Source organism: Melanotaenia boesemani, chromosome 7, assembly GCF_017639745.1.
Source record: "Melanotaenia boesemani isolate fMelBoe1 chromosome 7, fMelBoe1.pri, whole genome shotgun sequence".
Classification (NCBI taxonomy): domain Eukaryota; kingdom Metazoa; phylum Chordata; class Actinopteri; order Atheriniformes; family Melanotaeniidae; genus Melanotaenia; species Melanotaenia boesemani.
This window is the reverse complement of record NC_055688.1, coordinates 4,958,813-4,976,862: the sequence shown is the minus strand read 5'-3', so window position 1 is coordinate 4,976,862 and position 18,050 is coordinate 4,958,813. Positions and strand designations below refer to the sequence as shown.

At 45.5% G+C, this 18,050-nt stretch overlaps 2 protein-coding genes across 6 annotated transcripts in view; one reads left to right on the top strand and one right to left on the bottom strand.

The window, feature by feature from the left end:
* Positions 1-342: 342 nt before the first annotated feature.
* On the bottom strand, positions 343-5,581 carry LOC121643269 (stem-loop binding protein). Of its 4 annotated transcripts, none has more exons than XM_041990610.1 (8): positions 5,426-5,581; positions 4,837-4,956; positions 3,585-3,695; positions 3,438-3,509; positions 1,303-1,425; positions 1,069-1,227; positions 875-986; positions 343-795 (listed from the first exon to the last, which is right to left on the bottom strand). In XM_041990610.1, exons 1-8 carry the CDS (start codon positions 5,458-5,460, stop codon positions 691-693), a joined length of 837 nt encoding a protein of 278 aa, XP_041846544.1. In that variant the 5' UTR covers positions 5,461-5,581; the 3' UTR covers positions 343-690. The 4 variants fall into 4 exon arrangements, with proteins under 4 accessions (XP_041846544.1, XP_041846546.1, XP_041846543.1 ...); XM_041990612.1 differs by having other exon boundaries at positions 3,438-3,503; positions 4,837-4,959; positions 5,426-5,579; XM_041990609.1 differs by having other exon boundaries at positions 4,837-4,959; positions 5,426-5,578.
* Positions 5,582-9,593: 4,012 nt separating this feature from the next.
* Positions 9,594-18,050, top strand: part of immt (inner membrane protein, mitochondrial (mitofilin)) — a 40,451-nt gene continuing 31,994 nt past the window's right edge. The window contains exons 1-4 of one of the 2 annotated variants that reach the window (XM_041990033.1): positions 9,594-9,764; positions 13,436-13,503; positions 13,581-13,773; positions 16,683-16,812. In XM_041990033.1, coding sequence (XP_041845967.1) covers positions 9,723-9,764; positions 13,436-13,503; positions 13,581-13,773; positions 16,683-16,812 — 433 coding nt within the window. In that variant the 5' untranslated portion in view covers positions 9,594-9,722. The remainder of the gene's footprint in view (positions 9,765-13,435; positions 13,504-13,580; positions 13,774-16,682; positions 16,813-18,050) is intronic. The other variant, XM_041990032.1, reaches the window with a different exon arrangement.

Below are 18,050 nucleotides of genomic sequence, written 5' to 3'. Positions count from 1 at the left end.
TCAGCTGAAACACTCAGTTTATTTAAATCCAGGTTAAAGATCCACCTGTTCTCTGCTGCATTTCATTAGTTTTTATTTAGAGTCCAGATCTGCATCTGGTTCTTTTAAGCTTGAATTTTTTAACTTAACCATATTTAATGCAGTTTTTATCTGTTTTTAATGGTAAATTATGCTTCTCGTTTCCTTTCAAAGCTCTTCGAATCATCCTGTGGTTGAGCTGCTACAAATAAACTTGCTTTGCATATAAGCTCATGTCTGATGGAGACGTTTACTACATCAATAATTAACCAGCTCGATCACTGAGGAGTTTTTCATAAACAAACATATAAAACAGACATTAAATGTTTTGTAATATTTTATTTGAAAGTCTTCAACATAAAGAAAGATAAAAAAAAGATCTCACAGCTGATGAAGGAAAACTCTTCAAAAGTATCTGCAGATCATTAAAACCTGACTTCCTCCACAATAACGTCTGGATGTAACTGGGTCAGAACCACAGAAATGTCATTTCACATTTAGACCTAACAGACATGAACAAAGACCAGAGCAGCAGATCCCGAACAAAGTTTGATTAAAACCGCTGCTGTGAGGAAGACTCCCTGAGCCGATGATGGTGTGAGGGTCTGACCCAGAACCAGAGAAGAACTGGAGAATTTGAGCTGCAGTCCATCCTGTCATGGACCGTTTGGGTCAGCAGATGAACGGTTCAGCAGGTGGTTTCTTCACCATCATGTCAGGATCCGCTCGGCTCTCCGTCCTCTGGACTTTGACCGGAGTTCCGACGCAGTCCTGGTCCTGGACAGCAGCACAACAACAGTTCAAAAGCAGTCACACTCATGTCCACATTCACACAGTTCAGGTCTGCTGAACTCACCTCTGCTGGGAAACTGAGCGTGTTCAGAGAACTAGAGGCATCCTGGGAGTTTTCCAAGGTGGGGAAGTCCAGCTCGATATCCATGACATCTCCCAGCTCCAGCTCCTCCAGACTGGAACACAGCAAACACCATCACGTTACTTCCAACAGCTCTGTAACATCTGAATGTTACTGAAGGTCACAGGTTGTCTTACGTATCATCATTGGTGGACTTTCCGTTGCAATCATCAGCTGGGGGGTCCCAGGCGTGCAGCCGGACCTTCCACAGTTTGATCTGTTGGTCCCAGGAGCGCCGGCTGTATTTCCTGAACTTGTTAGGAGTCTTGGGGTGAATACCAGGCTGACGCATGTGTCTGAAAACAGATCAGAGACACCTTTAACTGGACAGATCTCCACCTCCTCTAACCTTTTATTTGGAATCAACTCACCTAGGAACTTCCTGGATATATCGGTCGTAGGCCAGGGTGTTCTTTCCGTAGTTAATCTGTTTTTGTCGGCGCAGCAGCACAGCTTCATCCGTCTCCATGTTTTCTCCTTCTCTGGAGTCACAGCTGCAGCAGACAAAGATAATTTCAGATTAAGTTTGTTCATACATTCAGATGGTTTAACTGCAGCAGGTCCAGCTTTCTGATGACCTAGTATTCCCATGGAACGGCACAGCCTTGTTGCACCCATGTCATACACAGAAAACCGATGATTGAAGCAGGGGATTTATTTATTTATTTTACATTTAGTGTAAAGTGATAATGCAAATGCAACCATCCAAGGATCAGAGGCAGACAGACAGGGCCCTAAGCCCCGGACCACCACAGAGACTAGAACCGAGACCACCCACCGCAGGACTGGCAGAAGTCCAGACAGAAGGAGTGTAGATCTATAGATCCTCCTCATGTGTAGATGCTAACGGTTCAGTGTGTGTAGATGCTAATGTGTAGATTTTAACAGCTCTGTGGAAATGCTAATAGTTTTCTCTGAAATTCCATCTCAGTGTAGAATTCTCCAAATCAACATGTTGGAGAGGCGCCAGGATCATCATAGTTTTCCCCGATATGGGGTAATAACTGTTTTATACCGGAGACAGGTATAAAAGGCTGTCCTGTTTTTAAGATGTACAGTCCTACGATCAGGCTAAGTGGCACGCTCCCTACGATCAGGCCGAGTGGCATGCTCCCTCAGGCCGAGTGGCACGTTCCCTACGATCGGGCCGAGTGGCACGCTCCCTACGATCGGGCCAAGTGGCACACTCCCTACGATCGGGCCGAGTGGCACGCTCCCTACGATCGGTGGCACGCTCTCTATGATCGGGCTGAGTGGCACGTTCCCTACGATCGGTGGCACGCTCCCTACGATCGGGCTGAGTGGCATGTTCCCTACGATCGGGCTGAGTGGCACGCTCCCTACGATCGGGCTGAGTGGCACGTTCCCTACGATCGGTGGCACGCTCCCTACGATCGGGCTGAGTGGCACGTTCCCTACGATCGGGCTGAGTGGCACGCTCCCTACGATCGGGCTGAGTGGCACGCTCCCTACGATCGGGCTGAGTGGCACGCTCCCTATGATCGGGCTGAGTGGCACGCTCCCTATGATCGGTGGCACGCTCCCTACGATCGGGCCGAGTGGCACGTTCCCTACGATCGGGCCGAGTGGCACGTTCCCTACGATCGGTGGCACGTTCCCTACGATCGGGCCGAGTGGCACGTTCCCTACGATCGGTGGCACGTTCCCTACGATCGGGCTGAGTGGCACGCTCCCTACGATCGGGCTGAGTGGCACGCTCCCTACGATCGGGCTGAGTGGCACGCTCCCTATGATCGGGCTGAGTGGCACGCTCCCTATGATCGGTGGCACGCTCCCTACGATCGGTGGCACGTTCCCTACGATCGGGCCGAGTGGCACGTTCCCTACGATCGGGCCGAGTGGCACGTTCCCTACGATCGGTGGCACGTTCCCTACGATCGGGCCGAGTGGCACGCTCCCTACGATCGGGCCAAGTGGCACACTCCCTACGATCGGGCCGAGTGGCACGCTCCCTACGATCGGTGGCACGCTCTCTATGATCGGGCTGAGTGGCACGTTCCCTACGATCGGTGGCACGCTCCCTACGATCGGGCTGAGTGGCATGTTCCCTACGATCGGGCTGAGTGGCACGCTCCCTACGATCGGGCTGAGTGGCACGTTCCCTACGATCGGTGGCACGCTCCCTACGATCGGGCTGAGTGGCACGTTCCCTACGATCGGGCTGAGTGGCACGCTCCCTACGATCGGGCTGAGTGGCACGCTCCCTATGATCGGGCTGAGTGGCACGCTCCCTATGATCGGTGGCACGCTCCCTACGATCGGTGGCACGTTCCCTACGATCGGGCCGAGTGGCACGTTCCCTACGATCGGGCCGAGTGGCACGTTCCCTACGATCGGTGGCACGTTCCCTACGATCGGGCCGAGTGGCACGTTCCCTACGATTAGACTGAATCTGTTGTATTGAAAATTTCAATAAAAGTACGGAGGCCTCTCAGGACAAAACGCTCTCTACAATGTTGACAGCATATGACGGAAGATGGATTACCTCCCAGATGATCCGGAGGAGGTCCTCCTCTCTCTCTGTGTGGCATCTGAGCCCAGGATCCTCCTCCTGTAACTGAACATACATATCACTAGTGGAAACTGATTACAACCATGAAAACCAACCAGAACATTTGGGCCACAGACTTACCGCTGCATGTCTCTGTGGACGTCCCTCCTCATATCATCCTCCTCCACCTGGCTGCCCCAATCAGATTGTCCACAACGTGAAACTGGACCCGCGCTCTCTGGAGTGGTGAAACTACAGAGCAAACACAAAGTGTACGTACATAAGCACATAGTTACCATGGCACCTGTAGGTGTTGCAGTCACATGACGGTGGTTAGTGTTTTAGGCGATTAGCTACAGTTCTGACTGGAGGAAACAATATTCTCAGAGTGATGGAAACGAGTAAAAACTAAATCCACTAGAGTAGTGGTTCCCAAACTAGGGTCCTCCAAATAGCAAAGGGGGTCCGGGAGGCTTTGAACAGAGCTATTGCGATCAATGTCCACACAGTCCCTATTTTAAGAAAAAAAAGTAAGGCTATATGCTTTCATTAAACTTTGGCTTTATCTAAGGACAGGACTCAGCCAGAATAAATGATTTATGGTGAGAATCTCACTTTTGAAAGCATAAAACCAAGGATGGTTTCAGCCCAGGGTGGGACAGGGGGTCTATGGCTTTTTAATATTTCATGAAGGGGGCCTCCAAGGGAAAGGGCTGGGAACCACTGAACCAGAAGGTTTGTTGGTTATTCTGTACATCACGACATCAGTGCAGATCCAGACATACACCAGCTGAAATATATATTTTTACCACAAAGCAGCAATGGCAGACAGTCCAAGTGTTGTGGTTTTAATTGTGCTTTGTTTGGGTGGCATTGCTTAGTAAAGGCTGTCACCTGGATTTCTTCTTGTCATTTTGGTGAGCTGCATGCTAAGATTTATAGCAGTTTTAAAAGCAGTCAACAGCTGTTAACAGCATTTTACAAAGTTGCTAACCACTTTTAACAATGCTTAATGGTAGCTAACCGCTTTAAAGAATGGTTCACAGCTCCTAACAGCAGCCAAAAGCTGCTAGCTGGTAACAGTGATTACCAGCTACTAACAGCAGTTACCAGCTGCTAACAGTTAGCAGCTGCTAACTGTTAGCAGCTGTGAACCATTCTTTAAAGCTGCTAACAGCGGCTACATTACATTAGCTTAAAACATGTGAAAGTTACTGACAATAGCTAACTGTTTATCCAAGTTTTCAGTGAACTCCTTTAAGATTATCATCAGTAGAACAGCTTTACACTGTGTGTGATGTCCAAAGTAGGATTAAGAAACACACACACAGTCCTGCACAGATCAAAAGGCAATGGGTTGAGAAACTTTCATCAATAAAATCTGACTTGTTACCTGGAGTGCCTGCTGTCAGAGGGTCTGTGTGCTCCCCACTCATCATCACCTCCTCCGTGTGTCCTCAGGCTGCCATCGTTCCCCCTCTTCCTGCAGTGGGACCACCTAGACGGGCCGCTGCTGCTGAAGTGGAGGAACAGATCAGACAAAGAACATAAAAAATAAGCCCAGCATGTAAATTAAGTTTTCCAGTCTGAATAATCACATTGAGTCACACAGCTTTCCGGCGATCTATACAAGAGACAGCACCTTTTTAGACGTCAAGCTTAGAAGAAGGTTATTCCTCTAAAGAACAATTTGTTTCGGATCTATTCAGTTTGACAATAGAAGAAAGTCAACGGGATGAGACGATTCTTCTCCCGCCATCTGCCTCCTATTTACCATCATCTTTATCATATCTGAGGCCACAGAAACAGTTAACCAGTTAACTAGACCTGTGTTTTTACATAGACTTAGCCAGAACCAGCTCCTCTTCCACTTTAACGAACCTGCATACTGATCCAGGACCAAATTATTTTTCGACTCGGGACCACAAACCCAGAACAACTGGAAATAAATAACCTGATAAGTCAAGAAGTTCTGAGCCAACCTGTAGTTCTGTCCACTGCGGTGAAAGTCGCTCATCTTCTCCAGTTCTTTTTGTGTCTTCTGAAAGTCGCCGGTTCCGTCCTCAAACGACAATAACCGCCAAATAAGAAAGACGCGCGCCCCCAAACAATCAGACAGATCACGTGACTGGAAACAGTGACTTCTTCTCCGGTTTTTAAGCCTCATGAGGGTGGTTGGTGAATCGGTAAGACGGCGCATACATGCCCCCTTCTGGACTGGAGTGTTCCTAGAAAAGATCCGTTTATCCGCTGATTTCCACAAAACACCTGGAAATAGAGATTCCAGACGCTTTTCCACGATTATTAAAAACACCAGATTTTTTCCTGTATGAAGTTTAAATTCCACTAAGAATTTCCTTTCAGGTTCAGGCCTGTTTTAGACAATTAATTTTTTTTTTACTCTTCATTTGCATTTTGCACGTTCAAACATCCCTCTGGGAGGGGAGCCTGGGGAAGACCCAAGCCTGGGAATGGGAATGTCTCGGGATTCTCTGTGATGAGCTGGAAAATGTGGCCAGGGAGAGAGAAGTCCGGGCTTCCCTGTTTAGGCAGCTGCCTGGATAACGGGCAAGAAAGTGGATGGATGGACTCTTGTCCCAAAGAGCTTGTGTGTAGCCAGTGTAGATAATGATTTACTGTGAGCTCTGCTTTCTTACAACTCATTTTTGCATTGTCTTTAGACTTCATATAATCCAAAAATTGGAATATTTGAAACTTCATGAGGTGTCCGAAGAAAGTAGACATTCACGGGCTGGATTTGGGGCTCGCTATCCTCTTGTCTCCTGGGGATGTCTCCCACAGGGCATGGTGGGAGGGTTAAATGTCATGTGGATGTGTGAAAGGGAGTGTTTGTGGGTAAAGAGTGGGGGAGGGTATGAGTGAACGGTTACGGGGTGGATAGATGGGGGTACCCGGTGGGTGGGGGTAGGAGGAAGGTGGGAGGGTATTACAGGATGAGAGAGTGGTCGATGGTGGCCTGGTTCCCAGTGTGTGCAGCTGGAACATTAAGGGGGGTGCTGGCCCACGTCTAGGTGAGCCGAGGAGCGGGGGCTCTGGGATCTTGGGGCCCTGGGCCCTTTACTCCAGCTGTCCTGGATGGACTGTGACTGGCAGGGTCAGTGGCTGCCTGGTGGGGCCTGTGCCCCATGACTGTGGGGGTCTCTGGGCCTGCTGGACAGCCAGGGTCTCTGAGCCGCCCTAGTCTGCCTCTAGCCTCCGTAGATTTGTGGTCACATTTGCAGGATCACACTCATCTCTGATCACTCCTCATTCCTTGTGATACACGTTGTTGTTGCTGTCTCGGTTATTTTTTTAGGAACTCCTAATTACTGTCAGCGTATTTTATCCATAAAAGCTTTAGGAAATTGTCTGTTATGTTTCTGTACAGGTGTAGCAGCTGGTTGTCTGGTGTTAGATTGGATTGAAGGTCGTTGCCTCTATCTTCGTCTCCTCTTCCTTTTTTCTACTTTCCTTTTTACTTCTTTTTTTTCTGTTCCCTCCGGTCAGGTCCAGCAGGATTTTTTTTTTTTTTAACTTGTCCTGTCCAGCATCATAGCAGCAAAATGATAATCTGTTTGCTGTATCGTGCTGAACAAATTTGCTCTGCCAAGGGGAGGCCTATGGGTAAGGCTCCTCTTGATAATCTGATTAATTTATTTATTTATTTACTTTGAATCATGGAATCTATGTAATCTTGCTGGACCTGACCGGAGGGGACAGAAAAAGATGGAAAATAGCAAAAAGAGCAAAAGAAGAAAGGAGACAAAAAGATCACAGACAGAAGGAAACGACCCTTCAATCCACACCATCACCAGACAACAAACTGTTACACCTGTACATGAACACACCAGAAAATTTCCTACAACTTTTACGAAAACAAAAACAGAAACACCCACACACACACACACACAAAACAGAGCTGCCAGTCATTAAGAGTTTTTAAATAATAACCAAATCAAAAAGACATAACAGCGACCAGATACTAACTAAAAAAAATAAATAAAAAAAAGAATTATCTCTTAGTATAAAAACCCACTGAACAACTCAGTGACTGTGTCAGCATGCAGAGGATGAGGAATAAGGAGTGATCAGTGATGAAGAGTGGTGTATGAGATTGTGCAAATGTGACCACGCCTCCACGGAGGTCAGAGGCAGACCAGGGCAGCCCAGAGACCCGGGCCCTCATCAGCAGCCCCGGAGCACTAACCCAAGCTACCCCACCATGAAGACAACTCCAGCCCCACCCGAAGGGCGGCAGAGGAGAGCCCCAGCAAGAGCCCCCCACGGTGGGACACAGGTCCCAGTGGGGGACGTCTACGTTACTGAATCACGCTCTGACAGACGCTCCACAAGATTTTTCTGGGATTACTCTGCACATGTTCCGGTGCCTCGAAACTGCAAGTCACATCTCTACCGACCACTGCTTTCTCCTCTACTGCACTTGTAGAGCCTGTTGAGAACACTTGGACAATCATTTACTCACAATTCTCTTTAGGTCCTGTGGTTATGTGTTTGCCTGGCACACAGAATCCAGCCATAGTCCCTCTGCTACAATTTCTGATACATCTGATCCTTCTCAACCTGCTTTAACACAGATTGTTTAAAGGTGATTGTGATGCTATTGGGCTACCAGCAGTGCTAACCGAAAAGACGCAACACCTCACAGCCCAACTTTCCCAGCTCCCTCTTCTGGAGTATCAGCTTTGACACCTGCCTAGAGATTCTCCTGAGCCCCGTGTGGGAACTCTGAAGCATTATGAGGGTGATGGAGATACTTATGGCCCCCTTCCTCACTAACTGCTCTTCTGTTTGCCCTTAAGCCCTTTAGCCCCCGACAGTTTGTCATCGACCACCTGACAGGCAGAGCTCGACTATGGGAAACAGCTGAGTAGGAGAGGCCTGTGCTTTCTTTGACCTGTTTGCAACTGAGCTTTGCAAGGTTTTTGGTTTTGAGAAGAATGTTTCTGAGACTGCAAGGGGACTGATGGGACTGAAACAAGTCGAGCAAACAATGGCAGATTGTTTCTGCGTCAGAGCAAACCAAAGCAGTTGGAACAGCTCAGCCCTCTCCATGGTTTGTCTGATTATATCAAAGATGAACTGGTTTCACATGACACCCCCATTACCTTGGTTGGGGTGATTGAATTAGCCATACATGTCAACCATCGAATCCAGACTAGTCGTCGAGAGAAGCATTAAGGAGGAACCCAACATTCTCTTTCACCTCGCTCCTGTGGTAGTGCTGCCCCCCCCCCCCATCCTGAGTGCATGCAGTTGGGTTGCACCTCCCTCACCCTGGAAGAGAAGGAGCATTGCTGCAAATTCAAATCTCTGCCTCTATTGTGGGGCAGCAGGACACTGCTCACCAGTAGTTAGGGAGACCCTGGTGAGCTCAACTGTCCTGTCACTCTGCCCTATTTAAATGTATAGTTTTATCTTATTCATTTGGTATTATGAAATGTATATAATCTTGCTGGACCTGATCAGAGGGGACAGAAAAAAAGGACAGTAATGAAGAGAAGTAAAAAGGGAAGTAGAGACAAAGATACAGTAGATAGAAACGAGCTTCAATCCAACATAACACCAGACAATCAACTTTCCCACAGCTTTTACAGGTAAACTAAGCTGACATTCATCAGGATTTCCTAAAAAATAACCAAGACAACAACAGCCAAAGTACCAGAAACACACACATAACAAAAAAAACCCCGAATCAAACTGTCTCTTAGTCACTCAGTGACTGTGTCAGCATGCAGAGGATGAGGAATGAGGAGTTATTATCTATCTATCTATCTATCTGTCTGTCTGTCTGTCTGTCTGTCTGTCTGTCTATCTATCTATCTATCTATCTATCTATCTATCTATCTATCTGTCTGTCTGTCTGTCTGTCTGTCTGTCTGTCTGTCTGTCTGTCTGTCTGTCTATCTATCTATCTATCTATCTATCTATCTATCTATCTATCTCTGTGTCTGTCTGTCTGTCTGTCTGTCTGTCTGTGTGTGTGTGTGTGTGTGTGTGTGTGTGTGTGTGTGTGTGTGTGTGTGTGTGTGTGTGGTCATCTTTTCTGTTCTTGTGTTGGGATGATTTGCTGCTGTTTGTTAAGCTGTTTCTGAAGATAAAGGTTCCTAGCAAACCTCCAGTCCAGCAGGGGGCACTGAGGATGGTCCGGGGCAGATCAGGACCAGAAGAAGGGACTTCCGTCATTTCGGGTCAGATTGGATCAAACTGACACCGTGCATGTGGGCCTGGTTCTGGACTGAGAAACATTAATTAAGGACCATGTTTCGGGTTTGTCTGAGGGGAGCCAAGGTCATGGTTCCGGTAAGTTTCCAAACCTCCATGTTTTAGTCCGGTGTCATTCAGCGACTGCGGTCCGGTCCAAGGTGGTCAGCTGTCAGCGGGGATTCAGGCCGGTGAGCCCGACCACAGCAGCCCACGGTACCGACCCATAAAGCCACTGGTTCTGGTGGTTAATGTTAACCCGCTAACCGGTTAGTGGAGCAGTGTTAACGGAAGGTCATGGCAGACATGTCCTACCGCTGCCGCCCCACGGTTCCATGTAACTGTAAACTGGATCGGTTCGGACTGCTTCTGATTCGGTTCTGACTCTTACTCTCTGATCAGTAAACATGTTGGTGTGACATTGGAGGTTCTGGTTTCTCACACCCACTGAGATCCAGATGAGTTTTTGACAGTGTCTGAACATGTTTGTATTAATAAAGTTTCTTCAAACCACCAGTCAGTAACTCCTCTGTGGAGTTACTGACTGAACCAGAACTCAGAACCAGAACTGGTTAATAAACGATGTTCAGGTTTTGTTCTTGAGGGGATGGCTCCTGGTTCTGATGTATTTTCTCTAAACACTAATCCCACTAATTTATTCCCTGATTTAATCCCTGTAACCTGAAGCCAAATATTCACATTTAGTTCCTGTTTCACAATTTTGGTCCCCAGTTTACTCTTTAAAACTAACCAATTGTTATATATCTAACCCCAGTAGAAACCAGTTTGAAGAAGCTGAAGCTTTTAATTCGAGTTTAAACCAGTTTGTAGCGCACACACACACATATATATATGTAAATATATATATATATACACACACACACGTGTATGTATTAGGGCTGCTCGATTATGGGAAAAAAAAAGATCATTGCGATTATTTTGATTGAGATTATTTAGAACACTTAGAGAAAGGGGGGGGGGGTTATTTACTGTCTGTTTGTGTGTGGTGATACACACTAGTTTCTTGCTCTTAGTGTTTTTTTTATTTTGTACAGCTTCAGGCTTTCCAGGATCCATGTATACGACATTGAGTCAGAGGCTTTCTGGTAATCAGTCCAGGCAGTGCACAGGTTGGACTGTCTGGTTTTGCAGGCGACAGTTCTGTCAGCCAGCAGCTGGTGTTTTGCTCCTCTGGTACCTTTACCAAAGCCTTTCTGTGTCTCTGTCATGTATTGATCCATGTGCCCTCTTATCTTAGCCGCTATGATGCCCGACAGGATCTTCCATGTTGCGGAGAGACAGGTTTTTGGCCGATAGTTGGATGGAACTGTTCCCTTTGGGGGGATCTTGCAGAATCAGGACATCACCTGACGTTCTTCACATAAATTAATACGGTGAAAGCAATAGGACCACTGGTTCAAAAACAAACCCAGACTTCTAGTGTCATATGTAGTCTTGATTTCTAACTATTTAATAAACTAAAACTCTTAAAGACATTAAAAGAAAAAGTGTCCATGCTATGCTGTCATCAGACATCACTTCCTGGATAATCAATGCAACACGTTCAAATAAAAATAAGTCGATGTTGTTTCTGCAAATCAGTATTAAATGTTTCTGCTTAAATCCTCAAATACATAAAAATAAATCATATTTCCATCAGGTATTTAAAAATAAAATAAGAAATATCCACCCATATCAAAAACATTTACCAAAAGGTAGTGATGTGCAGTCAGTCAGTTTTTCCAGTATAACATTTTCACCACAAATACTAAACATCACCCGTGTGTGAATGGGCATAAAAATCTCCTCCTGGCACAGAGAACGTGTGTGAGCTACTAGTTCAAGAACCAACAATATGTGCTCTGGTTTGTTTTGTTCTATGTAAAAGTGGCATGAGCTAACAGTCAGGAAAGAAGCAGTCAGTCAAGGCCAACAGATCCCCTACGAGCACAGCCAGTCTCTTCCTGAACTTTTCTCTTTCATCTTCATTAGGCTGATGCTGCTTCCGATATTTGGCAGAAGAAATTTCTGATTACCGATTTTTTTTTTTCTTCAATATATAATGAATAAATTAACTTAATTTTTGGTTCATTAAGGCTTGCACCAACAAAAATATGAATTAGAGGCATTTTACTGTTTCACAGTATTTTGTCTAAATATATGTTTAACTTTACCACAGAAGAATTTCCAAAAACATGCAACAAAGCATTTAATAACTTAAAAATGAAAATATATATAAGGTGTATGCCTTATATAACCAGCATGAGTGAAGGTGGAAAAACATTATTTATGCAGCCTTCTGATGCCCTTTAATGTTAAATTACATTTTCTTTACTCCAATATTTTCTTTGCCATGAAATATATCGTGGCATATATCACATATGAGCCAAAATAAAACCAGATATGCTTTTCTCAAATGTCAAAAAGATGACATCTTTGATAGAGTTTAGTGATGCGCGACCCGCGGGTTACCCGCGGTTCGGGTTACCCGCGGTTTGGGTTACCCGCGGGTCGGGTTGGGGCGAGTCAAAGAATTTTCGCTTCACTACGGGGCGGGTTGGTGTGGTTTACTATTCTGAAATATCTAGTTCTATCTATTAATTTTATTTTTTGTCAAACTGAAAATAAAGACCTTAATCAGTGTCTACATTTTGTTACTATAATATGTAAGACAAAATATTTATCAGTTATTTAAACACAGGTCACGTTTTATAACGTAATGTCCACGTAGGCGCGTAGTAGGCTATGCAGGTGCAGAAAGCGCCAAGCAGACAAGCAACAAAAGATGGAAGAAGAAGTAGCATTGGCTATGTGCTTTATAACACTTAAACGCTTTAAAACACTTTATTTGCCTATTTATGTTTATAGGCTTAACGTTCAAATGAAAATACATTTTGTGTTGCCAGTTTCCAGTGTCAATTTAGGAGACCATATGCACCTTTCTCAGACTAAGTAAAAGTATACGTGTTTTAGTGGGGCGGGTCGGGTTAACAAAAATAGAAGTGGAGGTGCGGGGCGGTTTGGTGCGGTCAAATTTTTTTAAAAAAGCAGGACCCGCGGGTCGGAAAAAAACCCGACCCGCGCATCACTAATAGAGATGTATTTTATATATATAATCATCAGAGATGGTCTGGCACTAATTGTAACACATACTGATTTGCTGATACAGCCGGTCATGTTAGTATTTTCTGACAAAGTAAAACTAAGACAGACATGACGGTGGCTAAAGACAGACTGTAATATTAATAAGTTTTCGGTGTTGCAGTGAATAAACCTCCTCCCCTCTGCATTCACAACCCTCCTCCTAAAATACGCCTCAACCTGCAGCTGACAGAGTGATGAACGATCGTTCTGTACTCTCAGATATTTTGTACACTTATCTTATTTCTGCAGTTACTAGCTACTTAGCTAATGCTATGCTAGGTTGGGATAACAACAGCGATGTTATAGCTAACAGTCGAGGAGCACCTTAAGATAATTTAGCACAACTTTAGCAATGCAGTAGCCCTAGTCTTCAGCCCTCAGTGGAACATCGTGGTGTGTTTGGCCCTCAGTGGGTCACCGTGGTGTGTTTGGCCCTCAGTGGGACATCGTGGCGTGTTCGGCCCTCAGTGGGTCATCGTGGTGTGTTTGGCCCTCAGTGGGACATCGTGGTGGGACGTCGTGGTGTGTTTGGCCCTCAGTGGGTCATCGTGGTGTGTTTGGCCCTCAGTGGGTCATCGTGGTGTGTTCGGGAATCGTTGTCTCAGATGTGTTTCTGTGTTTCGTAGAGGACCTGTGGGAGAACTCCTCTGACTGATCCAAGACTCAGCAGACTCTACTCTACTGGAGAGAGCAGGTAACACACACACAGACACACCAACGATGACATTGATTAATCTTTCTGACTTTTCCATGACAACGTCTTCCTCTCAGTGGTGGTACAGCTAAAGTGGTGGTGGCCGGGCTGCTGATGGTCAGCGGTGGAGTGGGAGGAACCGTACTGTATGCTAAATGGGACCAGAAGTTCCGAGCGGCCGTGGAGAAAAACGTCCCGTACTCTGACCGCCTCCTGGGTCTGGCTCTGGGACCGGCTCCTCAGGATCCTGGCCTTTCTGTCAGGAAACAGGTCAGGATGGATGTTTACTGGTGTCAGCTCGTCCTTTGTTTTTATGTCAGTGGTGGTCCAGTCGTAGTTTTTGCTGGTTCTGCTGCTGCTTTTATCCTGCAAAAAATATTCAACCACTTCTCTTTAATGCCTTCATGGTTTCCTCCAGGATTTTGTTTTTGCTTTTACATAATAAACTTACAACTTTTATAAATAAAAGTAAAAGAAGTAAAAGTTTATTTATAAAGCAGACAGATTTCACAGATAAAAATTGCAAAGTTATGTACAAACAGCAGGTGAAATAAATAAATAATTTAATCCAACATAGCTTATCTATTGAGACAGTTTGCAGCCAGGCTGAGAAAACCTGATTTTTCTTGTTCTTAAAAAAGAGTACAGAAAGTCGGCTAGAGCTTCCCTGCTTCTCTGCCTCCACCTTTCTCTTTCCCGCTAGTCTCCTCCACTACTTCTGACTATTTAGTAAACAGTCTTATATTCTTTTACATGACTGATATTGCCGGTTGTCCAGTTTGACAGCAGCAGGAAGGGAAGACCTGCCGTGCCCCCCACACCACAGAGGCAGGCTTCTTCAGGTGAAGTCTTGTTCTTCAGGTGAAGTCAGGTTCTTCAGGTGAAGTCGGGTTCTTGAGGTGAAGTCAGGTTCTTCAGGTGAAGTCAGGTTCTTCAGGTGAAGTCTTGTTCTTCAGGTGAAGTCAGGTTCTTCAGGTGAAGTCGGGTTCTTGAGGTGAAGTCAGGTTCTTCAGGTTAAGTCTTGTTCTTCAGGTGAAGTCAGGTTCTTCAGGTGAAGTCGGGTTCTTCAGGTGAAGTCAGGTTCTTGAGGTGAAGTCAGGTTCTTCAGGTGAAGTCGGGTTCTTGAGGTGAAGTCAGGTTCTTCAGGTGAAGTCAGGTTCTTTAGGTGAAGTCTTGTTCTTTAGGTGAAGTCTTGTTCTTTAGGTGAAGTCTTGTTCTTCAGGTGAAGTCAGGTTCTTCAGGTGAAGTCGGGTTCTTCAGGTGAAGTCGGGTTCTTCAGGTGAAGTCGGGTTCTTCAGGTGAAGTCTTGTTCTTTAGGTGAAGTGGGGTTTAATACCTCACAGTGATTGACTTGCGTGTGATTTATTGCCCCCTATTTATCTGGTTAGCTAGTTTCCATCACAGTAAACACAAGAAGAGTTTCTAAACATTCAGAAATGAAAAGTTCGGACAGTCTGTGTTTCAGTGGCTGAAGTTTCAGTGATTGTTCTATATGATAAACATCAGCAATCAGGCTGATCAAGTTAACCAAGTTACATTCTCACTGTCAGACTGGGAAAATAACTAATAGCAGTCTAAAGGTTGCAGCTGGTGACTTCTGTCCCTGTGATAAATCATTTCTGGTTTAACATTGTTAGAGGGTTCTTTTGATTTTGTGTGATAATTTAGTCAGTAATGCCCGTTTATAACCCAGAGGGTTAAAACTACATGTAATCCAGATATTTAAATTTGTCCGTGTTAATTGTGAAGGGTGTGTTGAGTTGGGCAGGATATTTTTGTAGGCTACATTGATTGGAGTCAGCTCACTTTTATGAAGGTTTTTTTTTTATAGACAGATACTTTGCCAAATCATTGTAAAATATTGTGGATTTGAAAGATGAAGTAATAAATCGTCCGCATAAAGTGACACTTTGGACACCTGGCCTTCTCTGGTGACTCCTTGGATATTAACATCATGTTGTAAGGCAGAGCAAGTGGTTCAATGCCAATTATAAACAGCACAGAGGCAGAGGGCGGTCTTGTCTAGTACCCATTTAAAGTTTGATAAAGGGGGAGACATTATTAATGGTGTGCACTTGAGTCATTGGGGAGGAGAGGAGAACTTTGATGCATGACCTGAAGCTGGGACCAAAAGTGTACTTTCTAGGAGTAAAGAATAGATATTTCACTGTGCTTCTCTCTGCCTGTCTGTCTCTTAGAAACATAACTGAAAGTCATGGCCGAATTTTCAGAGAATTTCAGGAAAAATCAGGAAATAAGATAATTGTGAATGAAGCCCAATGTCCCAATGTTTGATTCACTTATATAGTGCATGTGACCACATCAAGCGACGGTCCCCTTCTGTATGGGACGGAGGGTCGGGGAGGACACAACAGTCCCCTTCTGTATGGAACGGAGGGCCGGGGATGACGCAGTGGTCCCCTTCTGTATGGGACGGAGGGACAGGGAAGACGTGACGGTCCCCTTCTGTATGGGACGGAGGGTCGGGGAGGACACAACGGTCCCCTTCTGTATGGAACGGAGGGTCGGGGAGGACACGACTGTCCCCTTCTGTATGGAACGGAGGGTCAGGGAGGACACAACGGTCCCCTTATGTATGGGACAGAGGGTCGATGAGGATGTGATGGTCCCCTCCTGTATGGAACGGAGGGTCGGGGAGGACACGACGGCCCCTTTCTGTATGGGACGGGGGCTCGGGGAAGATGCAACACTCCCCTTCTGTATGGAACGGAGGGTCGTGTCGGTCCCCTTCTGTATGGAACGGAGGGTCGGGGAGGATGCGACGGTCCTCTTCTGTATGGAGCGGAGGGTCGGGGAGGATGCGACGGTCCTCTTCTGTATGGAACGGAGGGTCGGGGAGGATGCGACGGTCCTCTTCTGTATGGAGCGGAGGGTCGGGTTAGGGTAGTGTTAGTCTCATGCTAGCTAACATATGGCTAACTCAGACTGTACAGCTCTCTGTCAGGAGGTTGACATCCATATGAGAGATGTGTTCACATCACAGACATGTGGTCATGAGTTCTGATCAGCATTAACTCCGTTAACAGGAGAATCTGACCTGAGAGGAGGAGGTTCCAGAAGTATCTGCAGAGAGAGATTTACAGATCTTCAATTTGACCAGCAGATTTCTGAATCCTTTCCTAGGTTTTAATAATCACCATTTTTGCCGCCCTGTTCAGAAGGAGCTGGTCCAACCGCCATCCATGATGGAAAAACAGGTGAAGAAAACCAAAGTGGAGTCGGAGAAAAAAGTGAAGGAGGAAAGTCCAGCTGAGGAGTCCAGTCCTGTACCAGTACAGAGCATGGAGGGTACGTCTCCAAAATTACTGATTTTTATAACTACTAATTGTTCAGGTAGTCTTTAAAGTCAGATAAGAAAAAAACAGTCCCGATCAGACCTGTCCTGTTATTCCGATCATGACGTGCTTTTCAAGAATCGCATGTTTGAACTGAATGAATCATTTAGACATGCAGAATTGTACGGATGTCTGACTTAGTAGAAACAGCAGTAGAAGAAGAAACAGTGATTCTTCTTTGCACTACAGTCATATCAACCCTGTGCACGCTGCCATCATACCCGAAGAAGCACGTGCACATGGAAAGAAGACAGGAATATTTATACTGTCATGATAATCTCCACTGTTTCCTATGAGGCCAAAACCAGTGTTTAGAAGTCCAAGCCAGAGCAGACCAGGTCTCTGCTCCTGCTGCAGGTGTCTTTTTCTTCTCCCCAGCTTTGTGCAACCACTTCTAGACTTCATAGAATAAAACAAGATGGTTTAGAACTCATTGGAGTTTTTAACCGAAACTCTTTTGACTTTACAGATGAGTGGAGGGTAGCTGTTGTCTATCAGCTGATCACTCTGATCGATCAGCTGTTGCATGAAATCATTCCACTGTCAGAGATCTGAAAATGCTGATGGCATACAAGAAAGCAAACTACAACAGACAACTGAGCTGGAAGTTAGAACTAAAGGAGGGTGTGGTTCTTTTAGGAACGCGTTAATAGCGCTAATTTACATGAGAGCATGTTGCTGAGCTGCGAGGACTTCAGCCTTTTGATTATTTTTGGAGCTCTGGAATATCCATGCTCTTAAAATTAATGAAAACCCTCATTGACCATAACAAAAAATTCAGTTTATGCAAAAGATAAGATATCTCTATATAAACTAAGCTATCTCTCTATAAACAATATCCTCTTTCTTCACTGCTCAAAAAAATAAAGGAAACATGTAAACAACACAATGTAAATCGAAGTCAATCACACTTCTGTGAAATCAAACTGTCCACTTAGGAAACAACACTGATTGACAATCAGTTCCACATGCTGCTGTGTAAATGGAACAGACAACAGATAGAAATTATAGACAACTAGCAAGACACCTCCAATAAAGGAGGTTCTGCAGGTGGTGACCACAGACCACTTCTCAGTTCCTGCTTTCTGGCTGATGTTTTGGTCACTTTTGAATGCCGGCGGTGCCTTCACTCTAGTGGTAGCATGAGGCGGAGTCTACAACCCACACAAGTGGTTCTGGTAGTGCAGCTCA

Coding starts and splice junctions, on each gene's coding strand:
- LOC121643269 (XM_041990609.1), bottom strand. CDS start 5,460: ATGAGCGACTTTCACCGCAGTGGACAGAACTACAG. Junction 1,228..1,302: donor TATATCCAGGAAGTTCCTAG/GTGAGTTGATTC, acceptor ATCTGTTTTCAG/ACACATGCGTCAGCCTGGTA. Junction 796..874: donor CGCTCAGTTTCCCAGCAGAG/GTGAGTTCAGCA, acceptor GCTGCTGTCCAG/GACCAGGACTGCGTCGGAAC.